The sequence below is a fragment of the Acinonyx jubatus genome, chromosome B4, assembly GCF_027475565.1.
Source record: "Acinonyx jubatus isolate Ajub_Pintada_27869175 chromosome B4, VMU_Ajub_asm_v1.0, whole genome shotgun sequence".
In the NCBI taxonomy this organism is placed as follows: Eukaryota; Metazoa; Chordata; class Mammalia; order Carnivora; family Felidae; genus Acinonyx; species Acinonyx jubatus.
The window spans coordinates 135,169,332-135,196,299 of NC_069387.1; the positions used below are offsets into that span (position 1 = coordinate 135,169,332).

General features: G+C 56.3%; 1 protein-coding gene across 12 annotated transcripts; it reads left to right on the forward strand.

The window, feature by feature from the left end:
- Positions 1-26,019, forward strand: FAM118A (family with sequence similarity 118 member A). Of its 12 annotated transcripts, none has more exons than XM_027070477.2 (9): positions 1-91; positions 11,376-11,431; positions 12,203-12,455; positions 15,445-15,666; positions 17,318-17,446; positions 18,675-18,960; positions 20,584-20,616; positions 21,414-21,497; positions 24,782-26,019. In XM_027070477.2, exons 2-9 carry the CDS (start codon positions 11,385-11,387, stop codon positions 24,799-24,801), a joined length of 1,074 nt encoding a protein of 357 aa, XP_026926278.1. In that variant the 5' UTR covers positions 1-91; positions 11,376-11,384; the 3' UTR covers positions 24,802-26,019. The 12 variants fall into 12 exon arrangements, 8 of the variants coding, with proteins under 8 accessions (XP_026926278.1, XP_026926276.1, XP_053055484.1 ...); XM_027070475.2 differs by having other exon boundaries at positions 10-91; positions 12,200-12,455; XR_008288905.1 differs by lacking the exons at positions 1-91; positions 24,782-26,019 and adding exons at positions 1,202-1,408; positions 19,418-20,024 and having other exon boundaries at positions 12,200-12,455; positions 20,349-20,616.
- Positions 26,020-26,968: the final 949 nt, after the last annotated feature.

Sequence of the window (26,968 nt, forward strand, 5' to 3'; positions counted from 1 at the left end):
CCACAACTTGAGAGAAGACGAGCCTCTCTCACACTTTCCTCTTAGGGGTTGCTCTGAGGACTGAACGAAGGCACGCATACAGCAGGCTCAGGTGAGTGCCTGGCACCACCCAGGAAGCCCACCTCTGCCTTGTTTATTAGGCACCCCCCCCCCCAAAGTTTACAGGCTGCTGAAACGCATGAGCTTCGCCGGGTGGGCTGGGGGGATGTTAACAAGCAATTAACGCCAGGCAGGGACAAAGATGCCAAGGAGGGAAGGAAGAATCATCAGCTCTGGCTGGCTTGGGCAGGGCAGGGAGAGCGGAGCTGGACAGGCTGCGCAGAGGAAGTGGTTTTTGCTCCAGTTGGGTCTTGTTCGCGGAAGGAGATTTCCAGGGGCAGAGAAAGGGGGGAGGGAGCCACTTGAATAACAGGATGACCAGGCGACGAGTTCAGCTGCGTGTTCCCGGGCCAAGTGCAACCACGCGTGATCATGAGTTCGCTCAAGCACCCCGTTTTACGGACGCAGACCCTGGGGCACGAAGGGGACTCGAACCCAACTGTCAGACCCTGGGGAAGGGCATTTCTTGATGAGGGGAGAGCGCGGGGGTGGGGGTGCACTCGCGCATTCACAAACGCCTGGCACCGACCGCCCCGGCTCCGTGCTAGCTGCTGGGGACCCAGGGGGGTCCTGCAGGCAGGGTCCCGGTTTTCTCGGGCAGGGAGGCAGCAAACAACAGGCGTGCGCGGTTTCAGAGACGGAGGAGGGCTCTGCAAGAGCAGAGCGCGGGGCTGGGGACGGGGGCCGACTGCTTCAGGTGGGCAGGGGGCTCCGGCCAGGAGGCGCATTTGGGACCCGCAGCGCACGCGTCGGGGGTCGGGAGCGCCCAGGCCGCGCGCGAACGCGCTTCGGGGCGCGGCTGCCGAGCGGCGCTTCCGGGCTCACAGAGACGCTCGCCGCGTCCCGGCAAAGTGCGCCTGCGCCCATTTTGCAGATGCGAGAAGCGAGGACGCGCAGCCAACCCCGGCAGGGCGGCGGCGCGGACGCCGGGTCGCGGGCGCGAGCGCCGTGCGCGCCCTCCTCTGCGCCTGCGCGGGAGAGCCCGAGGAGGGGGCGTGGCTCCGGGGGGCGGGGCCGGCGGTTTCGGGGCGGAACCTCCGCGCGGCTACGGCGGGCGTGCGGGGGAAGGCTTGGCGGCCGAGCCGCGGCCGGCCCCCGGGAGCCGCGCGGCGTCGGCTCGGGCTCCGGCTCGGGCGCCGGCTCCCGCCCCGGCTGCGCGCGCAGCCCTCGGGCCGCGGGCCGCCCTCCTCCGGCCCCGCCCAGCGCGGGGAGCGCGCGGCCGCCGCGAGAGCCGGAGACGAGGGCGACCGCTGAGCGGGAGGCGGCGGCGGGAGCGCGAGCTCCGGCCAGCGGCGCGGCGGCCCGGCAGGTGAGGGGACCGGGCGGGCAGGCCCCGGGGGGTCCGGGCCGAGAACCCCTTCGGGAACTCCGGCCGACCTCGGTCCCCGAGACCCCTCCCAGCCTTTCCCTGGGGACCCCAGCCTCCCGAGACACCCTGGGGGCCAGCCCGCGCCCCTCCGGACCCCTGGTCCCCGAGACCCTGTCGCAGTCCCTGGGCCACCTCTGGCCCCCGCCACTTGGAGGACCCCGCAACCCGAGACCCTTCAGGGTTTCCCCTAGACTTCCAGACACCCCGAGGACTCTCGGTTCCGGAAACCGCCCCCCACATCGCCTGAGGACCCCCTGAGCCCGCCCCAGGTTACCGTCCCGGTGCGCGGGGCTCCTGAGAAGCCCCCTGGGCCGCGCAGGCCCTCGGTGCCCTCTCTCCCCACCCCGGGGCTGCTCCCCTGCCCCTCTCTCTTACCACCTGCCCCGAGTGTCCACTCCCCCTTTGGCTGGTCTCCAGGCTGGGTTTCTCAAACCTGAGGTCCGTGGACCCCGAGGGGCACCCGTGAGTCTTCGCCTGGGGTTTGTGAATTTCACGAGTACCCAAGAAGTGGGGGCCTGTAACAGGTCAGCCGATGAGCCTCTGTAACAGAGCAGGGGGTGCGACCTCAGCCCCCGCAGGATCATTTGTGTTTGCTGTTGCATTGAAGCCAGGGCAGGGACAGTGTTTAACTTTTAATGCTCTTTGATGAGACTCATATGGCCTCACAGAAGAGTCTAGAGAACAGCGCTGATGTGGTGGAGGGAGGGAGAGCTACGTCGGTGAGGGAGTTAGGGCAAGTCAGCCTTTGAGGTCGTCTCCTCGGCTTAATCTTTTCACTGGTGGGACGCGTCTTTTTTCTCTTGAAGGCCTGATCATTAGGAGGAATTGACACTGGAGCTGGGGATGACAGAGTCCTTGCTCTCGGGGCCCCTCGCTGGAGGGGTGGGGGTGGGGGTTAGGAGGCTGAGCAAGTGGGTGGTTTTTCCAGTGTAGTGGCATTGAGCCCGGCTGGGGTGGGAGCCGGATTCTCAGGAAGTGGCGTTCCGGAGGGCTCGTTGAAGGGGAGGAAGGCTGATGGGTAACAGGTGAGCGGATTCTTGAAGGGTGGGGTTGCGGAGAAGCTTGCCAGAGCAGTTCCAGGGAAGGGGACAGTGTGTGAAAAGGCACAGAGGTGTTGCCACGAGGCACAGCCGATCTTGGAAATGGGAAGTGTGGCTGGAGCCGAGATCCATCCTGGGGTGGCTGGGGTGGCCTCCCTTAATGGCGATGTTCTCGGGGTGGTGTTGGAGAATCCAGCTTCGTTCCCTGAGGCTCATGCCCTTGGCCCTGTGCTGATTTACTGCCTCTGCCGTCACCCCAGGCAAGTGGTGATGCAGCGCAGGGCTGAAGGAAGGGAGGACTTACTTGGTGGGTGGAGAGGAGGGAGGGGGATTCTGGGGAGACCAGAAGGGGGGAACCTGGCAAGTTTGGCCGAGGGCGGGGTTTGAGGCAAAGAAAGGGGCGGGCGAGGGGGGTCAGGGTGAAAGTCCGGAGTCAGAGTCGAGGCCCGCTGAGGGGTTTAAGGAGGGAAGTGAGATGGTTTCTGTGTTTATGAACAGCCACTGGCTGCAGGGGGGGGCTGGGAGTGGGTGTTGTCTGGAGGAAGCCGGGTCATGGGAGCACGTGAGAGAGGGGTCCTGGGCCGGGGTGGTGACAATGGGGACCGTGGCTTGCTTCCTCAAGTCCAGAGCCCCGGGACTGCCGTTCAGCTCTTTCCTGTCTGAGCCTACAGTTTTCTGCCCGGGAACTGACTTTGGAACTTACTAGTTCCTGGAGGAGAGGTTTTGTCCTTTTTTAACTTTAACTTTATTTATTTATTTTGAAAGAGACAGCGTGTGAGTGGAGGAGGGGCGGAGGGAGAGAGAGAGCGTCCCAAGCAGGCCCCATGCTGTCAGCACAGAGCCCGAGAGGGGCTCCATCCCACAAAACTGTGAGATCAGGACCTGAGCCGCAGTCAGCCGCTTAACCGGCTGAGCCACCCAGGCGGCCCTAGGCTGTGTTAAGGGTTACCCCTTCTAATGTTTCCAGCAACGCTAGCAGACGGGAGATATTATTCCTCTTCTTACAGATGGCGGAGATAGAGACTCAGAGCGACTAACTTAGCGTTAAGAAGGACCACCAGCACCCGGTTGCTTAACTTGGAAGGCCGGGCTCTCCCTGCTACACCCTGCTTCCTCCCTGCCAGGAGCCTGGAGCATCCCCTGGCCCGGAGAGGGAAGTCCTGGGAGGCGGTGTTGGATCCCCGGTCCGCCCTCCTTGCCCGTCCCTGCGGAGGTCGGCGGTGTAGACCAAACAAAACTGTTGTGAACTGCTCGTTTTGCCTGCTGCTGCCTCTGCTGCCTCTTCGATCTTCCTCATAGTGGCCTCTTCCCTTAGCATTTCTGGAAAATGAGTCACGTAAGCAAGTGAAACTAGTGGTCAGTGAAACACCGTGGCTTGTTATTTGTGGAGATTTGGTGGTAAGAAGAGGTACGTCGGATGCAGTGAGTGCCTTAGATGGGGGTTTGGGGTCACGGTGGAGCAGGCGGTGCCCAGGGTAGTGCAGAGTTATGGGCCATGAGCCAGCGGTGAGTGTAGAGCGGGCCCCTGACTCTTTGGGGGGCCTTCACCAGGTCACTCCCTCTGAGTCTCCATTTCCGCTTCTCTAAGACGAGGGCATCTGGCATCCCGTACCTTTCGGATCCCTCCGTAATGTTGCATTTCACTAGAGGTGGACTTTCTAGAACATCTCTTCTTTTTGTTGGGTTGGAGACATGCTGGGGGTTCGGCCTGCCCTTGGCCTTGGCACTGGTGTGTCTTCACCATTATTGGCTTATCATGAAGTAGCACATCTGTTTGAGTTAATTCGACGTGTCTCATCTGATGATGGACAAACTCAAACAGCCAACATGTGATTAGTTGGCGGGGTGCCCGGCAAAATGTCAGGTATATTTGCTGTTCTGGACCACACTCGTGTTAGGAGGAAACATCATGGTGACTGGCCTCTTCGAAGGGTTTAATGTCAGCCTTGGCTGGATGAGATGTAAGAGAAATAGCTATTTCAAGGGGTTATTGGGAGGATTAAGTGAGAAAATGCATGCAAAGTGCTTGGTACTTTCCCCTGAATCTCATACGGGAACAAAAAATGTCAGTAACAAATGTGGTTTTTGGACTAAACTGTGACTTTTATGTTTTTTATTGGTGGGGGGTTTTGTTGTTTTCTTGGTTTGGGAAGTTTTGCCCAGTTTATGCCCAAGCAACTCCAGAGGCGTGGTTCATTTAAAACTGGTAAAAATAAGCATTTTTTTTTTTTCCCCTGTCGTAATTGATTTTGACTGAACTTTAGAAAGTGATGGGTTAAGTGTCATGTGTTCAAATTAAGGTTCAAATTAAGTGTCATGTGTTCTGTAAAGTGAAGAAAAACAGTTCATCCTGGAGATCCCCTATTAGGGATGGCTGGGACGAAGTTTAAGCTGCACTGTGGGCAAATTAGGGTGTGGTTGTGCTCCCGCCCTGGCACAGTGGTGTCGCAGAAATAAGCTGCCCGAGGCTGGGGGAGGTGAGCCGGCCGGTAGCGGCGCCCCCTTTCCGGTTGAGTGAGAACCTTTTCGGATGTTTGACTCACCTGGAGTTTTCACAACAATCCAACCGCTGGTGTGGCTGGTGGATTCCCAGGTGACAGACTTGGAAACTGAGGTGCAGAGAGCTCTCCCGGCTGGGACGCGGCGGTGTTTTCTTGACTCCAGGTCTTGTGTTTTCTCCGTGGTGCCTCCAGCGCTGCCTTCTGTTGGGAGTTGTAGTTTCGGGTCCGGGCCTCTCTCTGCGGTTCCGGAAGCTCGGTTGTTACCCGTTTGCACCTTGTTTCCGGATCAGGTGACCTCGTCGGCCTATCCGACTCTCTGGCAGTTTATTTCTCACCCCCAGGTGACTCATTTGTGGTTAGAAGCCTGGCTGTCAGCAGTACTTGAAAGCTTGGGCTCTTCTTACCCGGTGATTTGTGCTTCTGTGCCCCCCGCCCCCAAGTCTGCGTGGGAAGCCAGGCTGCCCTGAAGAAGGCGGTTTGTGGGAGTCACGTCGGAGTAGGAGAGGACAGCGGTAACCACGGGTGTCCGTGCTGGGAGCTGTGGGAACTGCCGTGGGACGCTGCTAAGTGGGAAGTGCTCGCTTCAGGGCTCCCGGGCTTTCAGACCCGCCTTGGTGCAGCCAGAGTACAACAGGTGGCTTTTGGCCTCCTTGTAGGACATCCCGGTCTTTAGGAACCCACGCTGGTTCCACGGATTGCACTTATCCTTGTACAGTTGACCCTTGAACCACACACGTTTGAACTCTGTGGGTCCATTTACCTGCAGCTTGTTTTCAGTAAATATATTGGAACATTTTTTTTTTTAGAGTTGTGAGTCTGTGAGTTGAAAGAACACAGACAAGCCACATAGCCTAGAACTGTCACAAGAACTCAGAACAAGTTAGGTATGTCTGAATGCATAAAATATTTGTAGATACCAGTTTATTTGATCAGTTAACTACCATAAAGCACACACAGATCCATTAAAGAGTTAAAATTCATCAAAACTGGCAGACTGTGTGTGACTTCATTCTCCGTGGAGAGAAATGTCGACAGACGTAGAAATGCACTGTTACAACTGCATAAAATTACCTGTAGTCCTACTGTACTGTCAGTATTTTGTAGCCACCTCTGGTCGCTGTTGTGGTGAGTTCAAGTCCTGCCAGTATCTGCTTAAAATGCCACGGGCACCGATCTCCCCGTGAGCATTTCATCTCTCTGTGCATTTTGTGTCTCGGTAAAAGGCGCTCTCTTGTGGCTCTTGCTGTTGGTAGTTAAGTTTTGGGGGAGTCAAAAGTTCTACGCACATTTTCAACCACGTGGGGTGCTGGTGCCCCACCTGTTCAAGGGTGAGCTCCTTCCGAGTCTGTCTCCTGTGAGCAGCACATTTACACATCTCTCCGTGTGGGTTACTTCTGTAACAGTGGTGGCTGTACCGTTGATAGAATGTTGTACAGAGGGCCGCCCTGTTGCCGGGCCTTTGTGGGAATCCAGTCATCTGTAGTCACGATGGCCGGTGTCACCCTTGCGCACACCTTCTGGGAGCATCTCATTCCGTCGCTCTCTGGATGGACTAGAGGTGAGGTGAAAGCCAACACGTGCAAACTCTGGCGGATGTTTGCAGTACCTCCTCCCCTGCTGTGTGAAGGGAATAGGTTTTGAGTACCTGTCTCTTGCCTGTGATCAAGGGCTGTACGACTTGAGAGCTCTCCCCACGCCCCTGGGTCGCTCAAAACCCATATCATTCACTTACAGAAAGAAACGAAGGGGTTTGTCTAAGGACGTTTGTTGATCCCACAGACTAATTTGTGGTTCGTGCTGTAATTTGTAATAGAAGGTAATTAGTTTCAGTTTAAGGTTTTTGTTGTGCTAACGCAATAAAGACCATTCTTGACAAACGTTTTCTCCCTCCGCCTCAGCACTCCAGATCCAAGCACTCATTGATCCGTTCTCTTGACGCTTTGGTCTCCTTCCTTTCCCGTCTCTGTGCTCTTCGTGGTGGTGGAAAACAGTGGTGGTGATGGGCGCTCCAAACTAGGGTCGGTTCTGCAGCTCAGCGTCTGGGCCTGTTCCGGCAGGTCGTTGGCTGGCCTCCCGGGCGTCACCCCTGCCCTTGTGCTGATCTGGCTGCTTGACTGGCACTGAGTGGCCCCGGGTAGCCTCTTCTGTGTTGGGTCGGGGGTGGTGCTGGGTTGTCACATGGTGTACCTCAGCTCTTCCCTGGGGGCTGTTCACCCTCCCAGAAGGCTGGAGTGCACTTGACAAGGCCCGGGTTCCAAGAGGGCTGGTTCCAGTGTCAAAGTGCCCCTCAAACTTTTGCTCGCTGCCTGTATCCCATTGGTCAAAGAAGTCACATGATGATGAGGTCCAGAGTTAGTGAGGGGACCGTCCAAGGGCGTGGTTATCAGGAAGCAGGATGGTAGGGGAAGGTCCTTAACAGTCTGGCACAGTGGGGTTAGGGAGTTGGGAGGGGGCCTTGTTTCGCTAGCCGCAATCACGAAGACCGTGGTTGTAGTTTATTCTTTTTTGCGTTGGACTCCGTTTGATGAACATTTATTTCATGCTGGATGCTGGGGGTTCAAAGAACAGGACAGTCTCTGGTTACTCTAAAGCTAGTTCATAAACTATGCATGATCTCAAATTAAAAAAATTTGTTTTTAATGTTTTTATTCATTTTTGAGACAGAGACAGAGCATGAGCGGGGGAGGGGCAGAGAGAGAGGGAGACACAGACTCCGAAGCAGGCTCCAGGCTCCGAGCTGTCAGCCCAGAGCCCGACGCGGGGCTCGAACTCCCGGACCGCGAGATCGTGACCTGGCTGAAGTCAGCCGCTTAACCGACGGAGCCACCCAGGCGCCCCTCATGATCTCAGATTTTAAGCAGAAAACATCCTGTTAAGACTTTTATTCGTGGTTTTAGAGAAAAGGGATGAGAGCTGCTTATACAGATCTGTGCTGGGGCCTGACTCCACTTTCAGAAAATGCTGATAGGTCCTTGAAGAAAAAAAAAAACGGGTTGCTCTGGGCCTGCACACTGGTGACGGCATGGTCACCAAGGAAACCAAAAGATGCAGCTTCTAAAAGGTCTCTGAAGGCTTTTGTTACTGTTGTCTAGAATCTGATTGGCTTAGCAGAATGGTGTCGGGGATGGGCACAGACTGCCAGCGGCCTGCCCTGCGTCCTGCTGAAACTTCTAGGATCTGGCGCTAATGGCCTTGGAAATCTCCTACTCGGCCCTTGGATTAAGAAGAAGGAGCGCTTTGGGGGTACTTTCTGGGTTATGGTGAGACTTGGCTCTGCTGAAGATTCTGCTGAAAGGACAGGAAATGAGGTAGTGTCTGTAGCGTGCAGTGTTCGAACGAACCGTAGATGTCTAAATATGGGCAGCTGTGCGGTTCATCTTCACGGTTCTTGGGTTGAGTTTTAATATAATTGAGTGCTTCCCCTGCTGGCTCCTTGGATTCTTAAAGGTGCACAGCAGTGTCTGTGTCTCAAGGCACATCTGGCCATTGCAGTTGGAGCCCGTGACTCGGTCTGAAGTGCCGTCTAAGGAGCTGGCTTCTGACCTTCATCGAGCTCAGGCAGAGAGAGGTTTGAGCGCTTAATCCAGCAACAAACCGCACGGCAGGGCAGGCTCTCATCTGTTATGTAAGCGTTCAGCACTTGCCGGATGAGTTCCTTTGGCAAACTTTGAAATCACATAATTTCGGAGTTCCGTCGAGCCTGCCAAAGTTTAAATCGTTCATACTTTTTGACAGGTGTGTCAATGCAATTTTTAGATTTCCAGTTTGTAACTAAGGTCCTGCCTGTGTGGCGAATCACAAGCATTTGAACAGAAGTTGCGAGAACGGCAGACAGGTGGAAGGAAGGTTTTTACCATGGAAACAGTTTGAGGCATTTCCAAAGTCTTTGGTTGACCAGTGACTGTTTAAGAGATATTCTAAAATGTTGCGTAGAGAAGGCCGAGGTGAAAGGCTCTTCCCCAGGAGTAACTATTTCAAAGCGGTGTGTGTTATTTTGCGGGGGAGGGTGGGAGGCAGCTGGATTGGTCAACCGATAAGCATCTCACGTTAACTTTTTTTTTTTTTTTAATTTTTTTAAACGTTTATTTGAGACCGAGAGAGACAGAACATGAACGGGGGAGAGGCGGAGAGAGAGGGAGACACAGAGTCTGAAGCAGGCTCCAGGCTCTGAGCGGTCAGCACAGAGCCCGATGCGGGGCTTGAACTCACGGACTGTGAGATCATGACCTGAGCCGAAGTCGGACGCTTGACCGACTGAGCCACCCAGGCCCCCCTCACGTTAACTTTTCAAATATGATTGAGTAGGACCGAGCCTCAAGTTCCTTCCTGAAGCAGGAGGTTAAAGAGCTACCTCACTGGCAGGTTGGAGCCAGTGCTGTTTGACTCCACAGTTTGAACGTCCAAGCACGTTTCACGGGAGACAGCCTCGAACTTTCAAAACTTGGTTGGCAAGAATTCACGTTTTATAGTTGTTAAAACTGACGATTGGTGAATAGTTATTGATATCTCAGGGCTGGGGTCCAGGGTTACTTAATATGGTGGAAAGTCCCAACATTTGTTACCTTCCTTAGAAAATATCTAGTAGGTTAAAAAAAAAAAAAAAAAAAAGATTTGACTTGATGGCTCTGATCGGAACTTTCTAGTGGGGAGGATGGAGGGAGGGGACGAGAGCCAGCCCGAACTTTGCCAGCCTTCCCCTTTGGGTAGATCTCAGGCCTCTGTGCAGGATTCCTCTTGCCTGTGGGCTGTGCTTTCTTAACATTCGAGCGAAGGTCACAGACACCATCCGTAGGTCGATGGAAGCATTGAACCCCTTCCCTGGGGCGGGGCGGGGCTGAGAGATGCATCCACGCCTGCACACGGGTGTATCTACGTTGTCAGGGCATATTCTTAGGATGCCATTTAGCTCTACAATCTAATGCTTATAGACCTATTAAGCCTTGTTTACTTACCCTGGGAAATTATTTTTGGTGACCTGATTCTAATTGAGATTAAAAGAAAAAAAGACTACACATGTAAAAAGGTGGTTTCCAGTCAGTGCAGGTTAGGATATGACAAACCACGCTTTTCCATATTTGCTGACCACTTTTCTGAAAGGTAGTTTGTCAGTGCATGCTGAGATGTTTTACGGTGTTTATATTCTTTAACTCAGCAATTGTACTTCTCAGGAATGTCTCCTAAATAAATAATTCCAAAATAGATAAAAATCTTTGTGCACAAAGATGGTTGTCCAAGTGCTATAGTAATGTCCTGCCTTGGGATTTTAGATAAAATAAATGATGGCATATTAATAAGGTAGAATTTTGTGTATGTAGCTATTACACTTCTAGTTCTGAATTAAAAAAAAATTTTTTTTAACGTTTATTTATTTTTGAGAGATAGAGACAGAACATGAACGGGGGAGAGGCGGAGAGAGAGGGAGACACAGAGTCTGAAGCAGGCTCCAGGCTCCGAGCTGTCAGCACAGAGCCCGACGCGGGGCTCGAACTCACGAACTGTGAGATCGTGACCTGAGCCAAAGTCAGACGCTTAACCGACTGAGCCACCCAGGCGCCCCTAGTTCTGAATCTTTTTAATAAGGAAAGGAAAATGCTTTTATTATAACGCATGGAAAAAAAGTAGGGTATGACCTTTGGACTCAAATGATGGGAAAAATGTAAACCACCTTGAGGGAAATGTACAGATGTTCCTAATAGTTCTTGCCCATAGGTAGCAGAGTAATGGGCTTTATAAACTTGATTTTTCTGTATATTTCCTTATTTACAGAAGTATTAGTTCTGGAATTGGGGGAAGGTGATTCTGTAAAATTCGTAGACTATGGAGATAGGTTGGCTGTAGAGACCTAGCTGGCTTAAGATGCTTGTTTTACGGAAGCTAAGAATCGACCTTTTACTTAGTTTGTATCTTTGGACTAGATTTCAGCCTGGCTGCAGGAGGGCTCCGCGCCCTGGAGATGTCGTCCCCCTGGCTTTGCTCTGGTGGGCAACTTGCCATCCTTCCTCCTGTGACCAGTCGTTTGTGCGCGTGCCCACGGGAAGCCCTCTGGAGTAGAGTCCTCTCACGGACCCGCCGTGCCATCTGCGCTGGGCACACGTTACTTTCCCTTCCCTTTCTGCCCAGAGTAGAGCTTCGGAGAGTCTGAATCTGAGCCTCCGCCTGGCCTGGTTGGTCACACGGACGTGGGAACGGTGGCTTGGGAAGCATTCTGGATGTATGTGTTTTGTATATGGCATTTTTTTAGGTATTGTGATTTAACAAAGATCCAGGACCTTTGATTTGAATTCTAGCTTTCACTCTTCCAGAGTCTTAATGAGAGAACTTTGATCTGGGAAATAGAAGGCACGGCTGACTTATTTTTCTCTCTAGGATTTACAGATGGATCCAGTGGAAAAGACCACAAACAGAAGTGAACAAAAATCCAGGTAAATAAAGTCAGCTACACCTTCATGCAGGTGTAGAGCACCTGTCACGGGTCTCCTGAGCTGGTGTTTATTTAGCCCCCGCACAGGGAAAGTGGAAGGAGAACGTTGTGTCAGGAGGGATGCTCGGGCTGTGTAGCCGCCCTTTGCTTCAACATAAGAACTGTTCCGGAAGGCAGTTCTCTCTTTGCCCGAGCAAGGGACTGTAACCTGGTCTCCAGACCAAGCAACAAGGGAACCCGGGGTCACGTCGGAGACTGGGAGGAGACTGGGAGTGCCATGCTTCTCTGGCTCAGTGGACCGCGGGTTACGGGCGTTAAGTGGTGTCGGGTTAAGGAGGTGTCAGCCTGGGGTGGGTCGCGATGGATAAGCGGCAGAAACCCGGTTTGGGCCGGGGACTTTCTTACCTGTCGCCGCCAGCAGGATCATTCTGTCATCGCGGTTGGTCTTTCCGAGCTCCCAGCAGCGTCAAAAGAGTTAAAATTGCCAGCGTGTTGTCCCCGTGTGTAGATGACTTAAATACGCGCTGCCCTCCAGGGGGACTCGTGACGACCAAGGCACAGCCGGCCCCAGCTCCTTTGTGGACGGAGGGCAGAGCGCGTGAGATAAACCCACAGCACAGCATGATGGGCGGGGCCTCTCTTCCAGCAGCGGCAAGTAGGGGGGTGACCGTGTTTGACCTGAGCCCCGCAGGTGTTCCTGGATGTCATGTTCCCTCTGACTGTGGTCCTTCCAGGGTGACTTTCGCGCTCTCTTTCCCTTGTTTTTAAGCAGAAAGTTTTTAAAAAGCCTCATCCGGAAGCAGCCCCAGGAGCTGCTCCTGGTCATCGGGACGGGCGTCAGCGCCGCGGTGGCCCCAGGAATCCGCGCCCTCTGCTCGTGGCGGAGCTGCATCGAGGCCGTCATCGAGGCCGCCGAGCAGCTCGAGGTGCTTCACCCCGGGGACGTCGCGGAATTCCGCAGGAAGGTGATGAAGGACCGGGACCTGCTGGTCGTCGCCCACGACCTGATCCGGAAGATGTCGCCTGTAAGTCTGTTTCAGAGGGCCGCTTCGGGTCTCCCTGGGTCACTTGCTTCCGGACGGGGCTGCAGAAGAGGGCGGAGCTGATGCGAACGCTTGCACGAGCCCGCGTCGCGTTCTGTTCTCGGCCGGGCCGGGCTGACGAGCCACCGTGTTCGTGTCCTTCAGAACCTGAACCGTCCCTTCCGACAGTGGTGATGCGGGCGCACCGCGGGGCTCCTGAAAGAGCCCATGCTGAGTGGAGCCGGGATACGAGACGTGGTGACTGGGGTGTCATGCCACACTGGGGACGAACCTTGGTTTCACGCCCATTTAGCAGACGGGTATCCTGGAGGTGTGGTTTTGGTTTAAGCAGGCCAGCCACGTAGCTTCGGAGGACAGGTGGTTCCCGAAAACATTTTAAGATGGGGGAAGCTAGAGCGTCTTTGTCCGCAGGGGGACGTGATCTGGTGGAGAGGAAGAGCGGTCCCCTCGAGTCGGGGGTGCCGGCGCAGGGTTGGGGGTCCGCCGTGAGGCAGCCGCCGTGGACAGGCAGGGACGCTGGGAAGCTACACGATGTGGAAGGGGCCAGGGGCGGGTTTCTTCTGGTTACTTCTGGGTTTATTAGAGCACAGCCGTCACCTGTGCGTTGGGGGTGGGGGGGGTAGGGGGGAGGGTGTTGGAGACGCTGCACAGAAAGCATGAGAGGGTGTCTGCAGGGTCATTGGGGAGACCGGGAGAGTTTAGGCCGCTGTGCCCCCAACTACTAACTTAATGTGGTCACATTTGTGTCCCCCACGTGGAAGTCCGGGCAGGCAGCCCCGGGACAGCATGCTGGTTTGCCAGGGCCGGGGCCCCCGGGCCTTGTTTTGTTCCTCTGCCAACATGTGCCTGTCCGGCAGGGCAGGAGGGGAGTGGGGAGGGCTCCCGCCTCACCCCTGCCTGACGTGGGAGCCGCATCTACCGCCTGTGTTCTCGTCGCGCCGGCCTGAGTCTCCAGCGTCTGGGAAGTGTTTGGGCTGGGCAGCTGTCCTGGGGGACGTGTTCTGTTGGCTCGGGGCAGCTGGGACGTGGGACCAGGCCTGGCCCGCTGCCTGTTTTGTAAATGAAGTTGCCGGTGCCCAGCCACGCCGATCATTTGCGTATTGTCCACGGCTGCTCTCACGCTCAGGCGCAGGGTCAGGTAGTTGTCTCAGAGAATGAGGCCCACAGACCCTGAAGCAGTTGCTGTCTGGGTCTTTGCAGACGGGGTTGCTGAGATGGACGGGGACGAGTCAGTGGACAGAGTAGTGTCGCGGGGCGGGTGGGGCGGGGCCGCGTGCGGTGAGAGGTGGTTCATTTGTTGAGAGGCCACGAGGCAGACACTTGGAGCTCCCGCACAGATGGAGCCTTCATCTACTCTTCTCTTTACTTCTGTGCGCTTTTTTAAACTTCATAAGACAGGAGTTAAGGTGAGGCCAGCCGGAACGGTTGTGTTTCCCCAGCCACGGTCAGCAGGTTGAGAACAGGTATGGGGTAAGTGGCGAGTTTTTCCAAATTGCCAGGAAATCCTGGCAAAGGACGGGAGGGGCAGCGAGGTTGAAAGCTTGGTCAGGGGAGTAGTTGTGGTGATAGATCATGGAATGGAAGCTGCCTCCTGGGAGAAGGTGGGTGGCCGGGGGGGGGGGGGGGGGGCAGGTCCGCGGGACCCGATTCGGTGGTGGGCGGGTCCTGCTGGCTTCGGGGTGGCCCTGGGCGCCGAGGTGCTGGCAGGGTGAGCAGGCGCGAGGGGAGGCCTGGCCAGAGGTTCTGAAAGGGCCAGGCTCTTGGTGGTGGTGAGGCTCGGGATGTGACAGCAGGCTGGTGGCGGAGATGGGACGCGGTCGGTGGAGGGGAGGGAGGGAGGTGCTTCGAGGGTCAGCTGAGTGGCTGAAGGAACCGGCAGGAACTGGCCCAGAAGTACAGCCAGAGAGACTTGATGGGGAGCTGGGTCCACCCCTGTGCTCCCAGGGCCGGGCCGGTTTTCAGTGGCACCAGGAGGTGGACGCTCACAGAAGTAGGTGAATGTGTGGGAATTTACCGATGACGGGCCCACGGGAACAGGGGAAGGGTTTTTAGGGTTGGGGAAGGAGTCGAGAATGTCAGAAAAGGGGGTTGAGCGCCGTCCTGGGGTCTTGGGACCTGGGACCTGCACCGGGACAGAGGTGGCTTCTGATGGACAGAACTGAGGGCGGGCCGGCGCATGTCGTGTCGTGTGCGGTGGGGGTGGCCGGGAGGCTCAGCCTTCCCGAGTGCACGCTGCCGCCTGACCCCCGCGCCCCCCTGGCTGCCCCCCAGCCCCACTCCCCCGCGGCCCCTCTCAGCAGGGCTCTTCGGAAGCTTGTGTGTGTTTGCGGCTCCCCCTCCCTCCTCTTGAGCCCGGGCTTTGCCCCCGTCGCTGCACGGAAGCGGCTCCGGTCAAGGCCGAAGGTGACCTTTGGTGCTCCATCCAGAGGCCGGATCTCCTTCCCGTCCCATTGGATCACCCAGCAGCATGTGCCTTACTGTCCTCCGCCTAACTTTAAGATGCTGTGGCACCGAGAAAGAGAAAGAGAAAACCAGCACCTCTGCAGCTCCTCACAGGGAATCTGAAGTCCGCAAAGCCCCACGTGATCTGGTGCCCGCCCTTACCCGCCAGGGCCCCGGATCACCCTCGGACCCACCTTTGCTGTTGCTACCTCAGTGCCTTTGCGTCCGCTCTTCCCTCTGCTTGGGCCACTCCCAGAGGGTGTGTGCTCCAGTGTCCCCATTCCTAGTGCCCTTTGCCCCCAGCAGCGCCGTCCCCCCTTTTCTGCTTTACTTTCTCGTAACGTTGGCCACCACTGACGTACCGCTTATGTTTTGTACGTTGTCTCCCTCCTCCAGGGTTTTAGGAAACTCTATGAGGTCGGGGTTTCCTTTCTTTCTGAAATCAGCAGCCAGAAAGAATGTTGCTGCCTAGGTGCTCAGTAGTTGCTGAGAGAGGATGTTTTGGTAACTCTGTTCCCCCTTTCTGTAGCGTACAGGTGACACCAAGCCCAACTTCTTCCAGGACTGCCTGATGGAGGTTTTCGACAACCTGGAACACCACATCCAGAACCCGCTGGTGTTGCAGTCCGTCCTCAGCCTGATGGACAGGGGCACGATGGTCCTCACCACCAACTACGACAACCTGCTGGAGATTTTCGGGCAGCAGCAGAGCAAGCCCATGGAGTCCCTGGACTTGAAGGACAAGACTAAGGTGCGGGCTGCAGGGTGGGGGGCGGGGGTGGCTCACCCCCTCCGCAGGCCGACCGAGCCTTCCCTTTCACGGCAGCCCATTAGCGATCGCGACACCGGGAGGGCGACGACTTGTCTCACCTGCGCGTTTCCTCTGTGCCTTTGTCCCGCGCACGTGCGAGGGCTGCTCACGTGCGTGTGTGTGCGTGGCAGGCCCTGTGGGAAGGAGGGCCAGTGGTTTGGGTGGCCCCTCCCCCTCGTTCTGGATCGGGTGATGCTGTGCGTGACGTTGTTATCTTGATATTTTCCCTTAGCACCGTACTGGGAATGTTTCCTGGCCACGAAGCTGCTTCTAAAAGCACGCTTACAAACGGCGGGGCAATGGGAGACCTGAACCAGAGTTGCCACCCTTTCTCTGTTATTATTAGCGTCTTTGCACAAGTACAAACGACACTGCCGTGAAGATGTTCACGCCTCCTGGTGTGTCCTTGTGGTGACTTCTTTAGGCTAAAATCTCAGAAGGGCGGCAGGGTCAGAGGGCATGAGTACGTTAGACAGATGATGTGAATCACCAGGTTGCTTCCCGGAAGATAGCCAGTTCCTGCCCCCACCAGCCGCGTCAGAGAGCACGCGCGTCCCACGTCTTGTCAACACGTGTCACCAAAAAGCAAAACAAAACACATTTCTCCCGTTGAGGTGGAAATCGGTGAACAGTGTACGTTTCTCTTTCTCTTATCACTAAGGTCGATCCTGGTTTCATTTTGTTGACTGTATTTCTTTTGTGAAATGTTTGTGTCTTTGTGTGTTTGCTTAAAGATGTTGTGTCATTACTAATGCCGCTGCTGGGTTATCCAGCTCATCCGCCCAGGAAGCCGAAGCGCGTAGAGATCGTGCCTTGACGTTGAGGGCTGCTCCTTGCGCCCTCCCCCGCGGAATGTGGCGAAACGTGTGCCGGCACGGTCCTCATGGTGGGGTCACGCCCTCCCCTTAGCTCTTTGTGACACGTGACGGAGCGCCTGCTCGCCGCACCCCAGCCACGCGGTCCCATCTGCGAGGCTCTCTGGCTGCTGCTGTTGTAAATCGCGTCCCTGGAAATCCAGTGCAAAGGGCCTGTGGCAGAAGTGCCGGCCCACCTCCTGCCCGGTGCCCACAGAGCTGGGCTCCTGCGGCGTGTCTGGTGGTGCCAGGCCTGCCCGCCGACGCGACGGTGGCCCTGGCGTGAAGACAAAATGGAGTGTGTGTGATGTGCAGCTTTTCAAGGGCCTTGTTCTAGATCTTGAGGTGAAGTCAGTCCAGGGCTGTTTGATAAGTTATGGGTCCACACGTGTGCTTTTCTGGGCGTACAGACGACACGTCCACGGCAGTGACTAAAATAGAACGTGTCACTCAGAAGCGAAAGTCCCCTTCATCCCCCTCAAGGAACCGGTCTCGGCAGGTCGCTGGCATCTCACGTGCTGAAAGCCGTCTGTAAAGCAGTTGTTGGTCCGACAGGACTCAAGTGGCACAATAGCCCGGTTCCTCTTAGGCTTTAAAGGTGTGATTATAAAGTGAAGTATTTCTCTCGCTCTTTCCAAGGAACGGTTGAAACCCGCGAGTCCGGCCTAGATGTCTTCCTCTTCTGCCTCCTTTAAATAACAGCTTTCTCCCCTCTGTCCTGGCTTGCTGTCCCACAGGTCCTTCAGTGGGCGAGAGGGCACATCAAATACGGGGTTCTCCACATTCACGGCTTGTACACTGATCCCTGCGGGATGGTCCTGGATCCGTCGGGGTACAAAGATGTTACTCAAGACCCGGAAGTCATGGTACGGCCCCCCTTCCTCAGGCACTGCTTGCGCCCCTTGGGACTTGGTGGCCCGCTGGCTGCTTGCTGGCAGTCCGAGCGGGTTCCTGGCCTCCAGGCATATTCCTGCCCCTCTGTCCACACAGCTGGCGCTGTTCTCAGCTCTGTCTCCCGGGGCTGGCGCGGTGAACGGAGGCCCGGTCCTCGTGCGGTGTGGCCCGGCCGCTCGGGGACGCAGGTGAATCTCTTCGGCGTGATCCGCGCCGGTTTTCTCCGGCCTCTCGTCCCGACCTCACGTGGTGCTTTTTTGCGTTCTTTCAGGCCTCCCCTCTCCTTTCTCTGCTTGGCATTCTCTCTAGCTTTCAAAACCTTGTTTTACACTTCATTCCTTCCCTGTGAGGCTTTTTTGATATCCTGGACAGAACGCTTACAAACCACAGTATTCTCACGGAGTCACCGGCAAGCTCGGGGTCGGGCGCCGTGGTCCTCGTGCCGATCCCGGCCCGGGGCCCAGGTGTGGCCAGACGGGTGGCCGGGCTGATGCCCCTCAGCTGCGTCGGTAATGCTGTGAGGACGTCTGGGTGGACACCGGACCTCCCCCTGGGGTGTTGGGCGTCTGAAGGGGCAACTTCCTGCCGCACGCCCGAGTGACCGCGCAGTCCTGGTGGCCCCCTCTGGCCCGCTCCCTGGGGTCCCTGTCCTTGGTCTCCCCCCTCCTCAGCTCTCTGCTCTCACTCCCAGAAACCCAGTTCTGACCACGGCACCCCTGTTACCGTCTGTGAGCCACGGAGACACGTTAATTCCAGACCGTCATACATAACAGTTCTGGACAGAAACGAATGGAACGTCCTTAGTTCCCATTTCGAGAATTTAAAATTGTACTTAATTCCAGGAGATTTGACTGGAGGGACTACACCACAAGGTGGGTGGTGGGTGGGCGTCAGACTCTCCTTACTTTAAGGTACGTCTACGCTGGACGTCGACTGGGACCTGGATCCGTGACCCCGGCTTGGAGAGGAAGGGGCTCCCGCGGGTGCCGAGCAGGGAGTGTGTGCGCGGCTCGGGCCTCAGTTTGCTCACGCGCCACACCGCGTTGACGCGAACGGCTTTGCCTCTCACACTGGGGACGGTGTGGCTGGTGGGGACGGCCTGTTGCCAAGCGACATTCTAAAGGCGCAGGCACGCGGCCGGGCCGGGACCTCGCCGTCTTTCAGACGAGCGTCCCTGTCTCTCGGCTGGTTTCTCCGCAGGAGGTGCTCCAGAACCTGTACCGCACCAAGTCCTTCCTGTTCGTGGGCTGCGGAGAGACCCTGCGGGACCAGATATTCCAGGCTCTCTTCCTCTACTCGGTGCCCAACAAGGTGGAGCTGGAGCACTACATGCTGGTGCTCAAGGAGGACGAGGACCATTTCTTCAAGCATCAAGCAGACATGCTTCTGCACGGGATCAAGGTCGTGTCGTACGGGGACTGTTTTGACTATTTTCCCGGATACGTGCAGGACCTCGCCTCTCAGATCTGCAGGCAGCGCAGCCCAGGTACGGGCCGTTCCCCCTTCCGGGCGTAAAGCGATGGGGTTCTTTCTGATTTTCCTTTCTTGGGGATAGAACGTACGTACCGCGAGACGAAGTGGAGATGTAGTTTTACACACCCTTACGTTGACCGGCCCTCCAGCCACGTTTTAAAAGGGTCCGTGTGTCCGTTACAAATCGGAGGCTGGGGCAAGTGGTCTGATGGTAACGTCTGCGAGCGGAGCCTTAGCGTTTAGCGCTGTGCGTGCAGGAGCCCCCGTGTACTCCTCTGTTTCCGATGGCCGGCTATGTCCCCGCCGAGGCCCTTAACCAGGAGAGCAAACTGCCCAGCCGGCCGCAGCCGTTGAGATGCTGAAACCCCAAAAAGTGCAGAGACCTCATTTATTCTCACCGTGTCGCTGCAGCTCACGACTTAGAACCGCAGAGACACGAGACGATTTCACGAAGACTTTTCTTTTCGCAAATAACATCTTTTCCCCGTTCTGCCGCGTGCAGCACACCCTCGTAGGTGATTCCTGGCCCGGCTGGGGGGGAGTTGTTGACCTGCCCAGGAAGGACCAGGGTAACTGAGCAGCTTTTAAGTGGGTCAGCCTGTCAGAAGGGCAGTTGATGGCTTGGAGGTCGGGGACGTCAAACACGGATGATGGTGGGCGTGGAGCGGTCTTTACTGGCTGCCATTTAATTGCAGCCAGAACCTTCCCCCCACTCCCCCCGGGCAGGGGACTTGGGTCAACCATGTGGACGGCTGCACGTGGCCGCTGTGACCTGGAAGGCCAAGATTGCGGCTGACCGGATGCGTACATGGTCCCGACAGCTCCGTCTCTCCCCGCTCGTCCTAGCGGACAGTTGGCTTTACGTCGAGGGCAGTGGTCCGTGTCGTAGCTGGAGGAGCAGCGGGGACGGACCCTCACGGGGCCCCACCCGCCGTCAGCTTTACCTTCTCCACCTTCGTGTTCGGTCACAGGACCCGGGGCCACGAAACAGATGATTCGATAGATGGCGAGGCCAGCTCAGAGGCGAATCACTTGCCCGGTGAACGCCCAGAGATTTCGGAGCCGGAGCGGGATCCGGTGTGTCCCAGGCAGGCCCGCGCGGCCTCGTCCTGCCCTCCCCACGGCCTCCCCCGCCTCCGCACGCACGGCTGCCCCGAGGACCGGGGCTCACGAAACCCGAGTGCCTTCCTGTCCCCGCTAGACCCCCTTCCGTGACCCCAGGTGCATCCGACGAGCTGTCAGGGCCAAAAGCTCTTTTGGACCCGGAATCTGTGACCGTGTCCTTCAGGACGTTTGTGCTTACCTTCGCGAATTCTCTCTCTTGACGGGAGAGGGTGGTGTCCTGGCGAGGACAGTCGTGACAGTGACCGCGGGTACCGTACCTTCCTCCCCGTGTGCCAGGCTGGCCCAGATGTGCCACACGTGGAGCCCCTCGGTCCTCATGGTAACCCAGGGAGGAGGCAAGGAGGGGCGCTCCCGGCCCGGGGCCCCACGGCACACCGGAGCTGGCGTTCAGGTCCCCTTGTCGCGATGCCTCTCCGAGCAGCCCTTGCCGCCGTCCCTGCCGCTGCCCTGAGGATGAGGACCAAGGGCACGTGACGTCTCGGTTCTGCTGACTCTCTTCTTTCTTCTCCAGATGCTGACCGAGTGGACAGCACCACGCTGTTGGGTAAACAGATCTTGATTTCTGCCAGCCCGTTCTTTGCCTACATGTGCTGCTAGCTCGCTGCCACTGTTGCAGAATCACCAAGTGTTTCTCGTAGTAAATACTTAGCCTGTATTGAAACGGCCCCCCCCAGAGGTGATGGCCAGCCCCGCCCTCGCGAGGGTCCCTGCCACAGCGCGGGGGTTAAAAACGCGTCCCCCCAGCAGGGAGGCGCAGCTCAAACACGGGTCATGTGCTGGCACCCGAGAATAATTTCCCGTCTTACAAGTGAGAGTTGCAGGGCGACCAGACGAGACTCCGTCTAAGGTGTAGCAGGCCTGGCCCGGCCCCCTCAGAAGTGCCCGTCGCCAAGGTTCTGAGCTTTCAGATCAGTTTTTCTGCTTGCTGCTTGTTGGAAAGGTGCAGCTTCTCGCTGCCAGGCCCTCTCTGGCCGGTTACGAATTTGCAAGACAGAGCCGGGCCGGGTGGCCGCCAGTGTCCTCCTGTGGGCGGAATGGGCACCGGGCCGTGCTCAGAGGTGGGCTGGTGGGGGAGAAGGGGCCGGTCTGTGCGGCCCTGGTGCCCCTGCCCGCCTGGCTCGGCCCCTCCGCTTTCCATTCCTGCCTCGTTTCCCTGTGAAAGGACGCCTTCGTTAGACCCTTTCCCACTTAAACGTGACTTTCAGATCCGTCCCTTTCTTTGGAAGAAAGCGCAACCCGTGGGGCATGGCAGGGGTTATTTGGCTATTGTTTCAGTAAAATCCGATTTATTAGCCCTTGAAGGGTGGATTCTAAAACAGATTAAAAATTTTCATCTCATAGGTAACGCGTGTCAGGACTGCGCGAAGAGAAAGCTGGAAGAGAACGGGATTGAAGATTCAAAGAGGCCCCGACGGTCCGATGCAGGTGCGTGTGCTTTCCGCGCAGCGGCCGCTTGGCCACACACAGCTGTTGGCGGCCCCTGTGTTTTGTCCGGTCATGAGGCCCCTTGCCGTGGGCGGGAGGGGTGAGGACACGTGTGTCCGTTGAAAGCGGCACGCGCTTGAGGAAGCGCACGGGAGGTCAGCCCAGGCTTCTCGCAGTGAGCGCTCTGTGCCGTCACACCCGCTTCGAGAAGCAGCATCGCTGGGAGCCTGTCCCCCACCCGCCACACCCCGGCTGACCACCGTCCTGCCTCCCCACCCGCTGCACCCCAGCTGACCACCACCTTGCCTTCTGTCCCTCGGGCCGCAGGGAAAACCACTTCAGGTCATCTGTCTTTTGTGCCCCATGTCACCGACAGGGAGTTACATAAACTGTTGATTTAAGCGGACAACGTCCGTGGCTCCGGGAGAGGAGACGTGGCGCCCTCACGCCTGCCTCCAGGCGTCGGCGCATCACCTCTAGTTGCCCACGTGCCGGCTCTGACTCCCGAACCGGCCCCTGCTGGTTGCCAGGGTCATAGCACGGATTGTGCCCTTCGGTCTGTCTATAGGCGGTAGAGTTTAAAAGGTGGAAAACAAAAGCGATTACTTTATTAAAACGACGCAAACGTTTTTTTTCTGGCCGAGCAGCCATCCCCGGTGCTGTGTTAACGGGACCAGTGTCAGCGGCGGGATGTTGTCAGTATCGAGGGCAAATGTGCTTTTTTGCTTGTTGCGTGTCGGTGCTTTTTATTTTTGAGGAATTTTTAGATTTCTCTTTGCCCTTGTCCAAAAAATAATGTTTTGTAGTATTTTTTTTTTTTTTAAGTTTATTTATTTATTTTGAGAGAGAGACAGCCAGAGCTGGGGAAGGACAGAAAGACAGGGGGAGAGAGAGAATCCCAAGCAGGCTCCACAGTCAGCACAGAACCCGACGTGGGCCTCGAACTCACAAACCGTGAGATCATGACCTGAGCTGAAATCGAGAGTCAGACGCTTAAGCGACGGAGCCACCCGTGCGGCCCACGTTATTTTCCAATGGATCATCGTCTGTCATAGGGCCCCTCCCTTCCCGTGACATTCGGCCTTCTGCCCGGCTCTGGACTGTGCACACTTGCCGTGTGGGAGCTCTCGCGCTTCCTAGGCCACTGTTGCAAAGACCTGTCTTCCTGCCCCGGCCATCTGGCCAGGACCTCCTCAGGGGGCGCTCACAGCCCCATGGGATAGGGGGGGACACCCCGGCCCTCGGGTGTCCTCATACTCCACTCACGGCCGGGGTGTGGGATTCTGCTGGGAAACCCACCGTCTCAAGGGTCCGTGTTTCCTGTTGGAGGTGGTCTGTTGCCAACCCAGCTCTCAGTGGTTTGTAGGTGATCTGTTGCCTGCCTTTCTGGAAGCTTTCAGGATCTTCTTTTTCCTCCTGTTCAGAAATTTCACGAATTTAGGTGGAGCTCTTTTTTATATACGTTGCTCAATTTTTTTTCCTGTGTCTCCAGCCCCAGGGATAATCTCTGGTTTCCCTGATTATGTCTTTCTGCTGTGTCCCCTTGTCCTCAAATTCATGCTGGCCGGGCCTCCTGGATTGTGTTCCGAGGTCCTGCATTTTCTCCGATGTCTTCCTGTTCATTTTGTGTTCAGCTCTTCAGAAACTTTCTGGGAGATTCTCAAAATCGTGTCCTAGTCTCTGGGTTCCGTTTTTATTTTGAGAGTATTACTGTTGATTTCTGGGAGCTCTTCTGTGTTCTGATTTACTCTCTTTCGTGGCATCTTTCCTCCCCTCCCCCCAAGACCGTGATCTTTTCAAATCTTGAGGGATACCAGAGGCTTCCCTGGTTGTCTGACTCCATTCCTGACAACATTGGGATTGAAGATTTTCAAATAACAGTTTATTTTTTTTGCTTTACATAAGAAAACCGAAGCAAAGTGCTCCTAAACGTAATAATCCACTAAGAATTTCTAGGCCTATGAAGCAAGTAACTCGTCAGTTTACCTATTTATTCGGCACCTAGAAGTTACCCCTCGGTGGGGCTGCCGTTAGAGTATCTTCCTCTTCTACATCGTGGGGAGCTTGTGCTGTCGAAGCGGCCTGGCACAGGTGCAAAGATTCACGGTGAATGCGGAGAACGCTTAGTGAAAGGAAGCAGTTTTATTTGATTTATTTATTTAATGTTTTTATTTATTTTGGAGACAGAGACAGAGCATGAGCAGGGGTGGGGTGGAAAGAAAGAGGGACACAGAATCCCAAGCAGGCTCCAGGCTCTGAGCTGTCAGCACAGAGCCCGACACGGGGCTGGAACTCACAAGCTGTGAGATCATGACCTGAGCTGAAGTTGGATGCTTAACCGACTGAGCCACCCAGGCGCCCGAAAATGAAGTAGTTTTAAAAGTGGGGCTCCGTGCAGAGTGTCCTCACCGGAGTAGGGCTGGTGACAAGGGGAGACGGGAGGCTGTGTCCTCGTTCATACCGGTTAGATGGACACCGAAGGGGCGGGCGTCCGGGTCCTTCGGCCGATTTTCTATAGCTTCAACACACTTCCCTGTAGAGAGAGGATGCCATTCCAGGAGCAGTTCCTCTGAAGTCTTTTGGCAAATATTTGGGTTGTGAATTTCGCTAGTGGGGACATTTATAACCAGACAGCGAGGGAAACGACGAAATTAGCGTTGACCTGTTTCCTCCAGGACAGGTGGTGGTTTCCGCTGGTCTGTCTCCTCCGTTTTCCTCCTGTCTGTCTGGGGCTCCTCCGTCGCCTGTGATACTTAAGAAGGCAGATCTTCTGGTCATTCTCTGCCGGTAGTGTTTCTGCTGCCACTGCCGCGCGCGTGTGCTTCTCCCGTCCAGGGCCTCCCCTGGGTGGCAGGCCGTGTGCCCGGTGGCCGAGCTCACCGCCCGGCAGACTTCACAGGATCAGCGGACGGGCCCCGCGTGCCGGCACCCGCTGCTCCCCAGGCGGCCGTGAGTGATGCTCAGAGGAAGCCCTCTGGGTCCGCGCTTAGTGCGGTGGCCGTTCCCATAGGCAGGCGGCGCGGACCTGCTGTTCCTCCGAGAAGGGAAAGGCGCCCGTTTCCACGGGTGGCGATTCCCGTCGGTCTTTGCAAACCTAGCACGGTGATTTACTTTGTTCCCGATGGCGACTACGGGTCACAACGCCGTTTCTAGACAGTGGCCACTGTGTCAAAGTCTTCAGCGTGTGCAGAAAACCGAACGGTGTGGGACGCCGACGTCCCGTCGTGGAGGCTCCTCCGAGCTGAATCTTAACGTCTGGGTCTTTCTTTGTTTTGTCGCAACAGACGATGCCGGAGGGTCTTGAAATCTTTAAAACCGCCAAAACCTGCCACTTGAAGACCAGCCTTGTGTAACCGCAGTGCCGTAACCCAAGCAACGAGGAATGTTCAGAGAACTCCGTGTGGCATCTCTCGCTCCAAAACCATCCTACACCCCGGGAGAGCCGCGCGGGCGCCTCGGAGGCCGGCTGCAAGTTCCACCGTGTGGTTCGCGCGTTCGGGAGGTAGAGCCTCACACGGGCCCCGACGGACGGCTACCTCAGTGACCGGCGTGGTGGGAGGGAGACCGGACTCCTGGCTTCTGCCCGACGGGCCCCCTTCGTCAAGGTGGTTTTTCCAGTAAAAAGGGGAGGGTGAGGACTGTCCAAGCAACAGTAGTTGCCAAAGAGGAAAGGGAAAAAAAAAAAAAAAAAAGACACTTAAACTTACGATTTTTACGTGGAAACGTGTTACTGTAGAAAAAAATTCAAAGTACGGTGGTTGCGTTGTTCACTAGGAAAGAACGAGCGGGTGCTTGTTTGAGGCACCGAGCCTGCTGCTGTGAGAGTGGTCGGTGTTGAAGAGGAAAGGCCAGCTGAGTGGGGTTGCTTTGGAATTCCCTAATTTTGGTGACTTCGGCTCCAAGGAGCGGCAGGGCCCAACTGGCCGCGGAGCCCCGGGGCCCCAGGGCCTTTGCACGAGCGCAGCTCGGCGCTGCACAAGTCGGTGTTGCGACGGGCGCCTGAGAAATGACCAGTGGAGCGCAAGACCAAGTTTGCAGCTTTTAGTTAGAATAGAAATCCCACGTTTTCAGAGTCTTTATTCTATGGGGGAAGGTCCAGCCTTTCTGTTCTTATCTCTTAGAAGTGTCTCCCCAGGGCCCATTTGGGGTTTGCCTGGAATGAGGTGGGCAGACCTTGTCAGGGGCGTTGGGGTTCACGCAGGCAGGAGAGCACCATGCTGGGGGCAGGGCTCACACCCGATGGTGGCCATGGCGGTGACCCTGGGACCCTGCTTGGTTTCCTCCCAGAGTGTGCCTATTTTGGATGTGCTGTCCTTGCCAAATTCCATGACGCTCCCCATTGATGGCGCTGGCCCCCCACCCTCCCCCCAGTACAGAGAAAGTTAAGAACAAGAAGCATAAGGTTGGAACATGTTGCGAGTGAGAGATAAGCCAGAGACCTGCTTGAGACACTTTTTTTCTCTTTTTGAAGCATGAAAAATCTTTTATGTTACTCTGGTCATAAATAAAATTTTAACCTCGACTACGTGTGCTCGGCTTTAGTTACGACAAAGCTGGGGGTAGTGGATTTAATGAGAACTTTGGCCTTGACTTCTCACTCAGCTGAGCAGTGACTGCTTGTGTTTAAATCTTCTAAAAAGCAGAGATTGTAATTTGTTGGTTTTTAAAGACACATTTCCCAAGTGCAACCAGAGGCGAATGTCTGTGTCTGAAAGTTGGTTGGACGCGGGGCAGGCCAGAACGACCGGCGTGGAAAGGGATGCGGAAGAGGAGAGGTTGGGCCAGCTGTGCGCCACGCTCCAGGCCGTGAGGCCTCATCGCCGTGACGGGCGGCCTCTGCAGTCGGGTCGGCTGTCCACTGAGCGAATTCAAACGCACGCTGGTTCCAACGTCCTTGGTCTGCTAGAGGCACCTGGAGCATGACTCGCTTGTTGGTGGCTCGCCGGCTGGCTCCCTGGGCCCGTGGTGGCACCCCAAGCACGAGTTTCCCGCCGGCCTGTGGTTTTCAGGAACGGGGTAGCCGGTGCCGTGACAAACCGTGCCGTGAAGGATCACCGACGGCGTGGGTCCCGGTGAGAGAGAGAGAGCGGCCCAAGGTGCGACCGGGGTCGACTCTGAGCTCACGTGGCAACGGGGACGTCTCGGCGCGAAGCTGATGTTGTGTAAAGCGGAGGAGGTCCGCGAGGCAGAGGTGTTGCTGGTGTTTTCTTAGGAACAGGAGACAGAGTGGCCTCTGCTCTCTACACTCGATAAGAGATTGATTGGCTGGGTGAGGGCAGGAAGCAGGTCTTCTGTGACTTTGGTCTAGGTGGGCACACGGGGCACTTCGTTTACGTGAAGCAGTGGGTGTTCAAAAGTGGCCGCGTCCCTGCTTCGGGAGGCTGCTCCCTCGTTAGCACTTGGGTCCAGCCCGTCTTAAGCGGAAGACCACCAGCATCTCGGAATTCTTTCTGTAAAGTTTGAGAGCGCAC

Bases quoted from the DNA above. Each gene is read 5' to 3' on its own strand.
- FAM118A (XM_027070471.2), top strand. From the start codon at position 8,267: ATGGTGAGACTTGGCTCTGCTGAAGATTCTGCTGAAAGGACAGGAAAT. The intron at 20,617-21,413 runs GTAAACAGATCT...TTCATCTCATAG, and splicing joins GGACAGCACCACGCTGTTGG to GTAACGCGTGTCAGGACTGC. The intron at 21,498-24,781 runs GTGCGTGTGCTT...TTGTCGCAACAG, and splicing joins GCCCCGACGGTCCGATGCAG to ACGATGCCGGAGGGTCTTGA.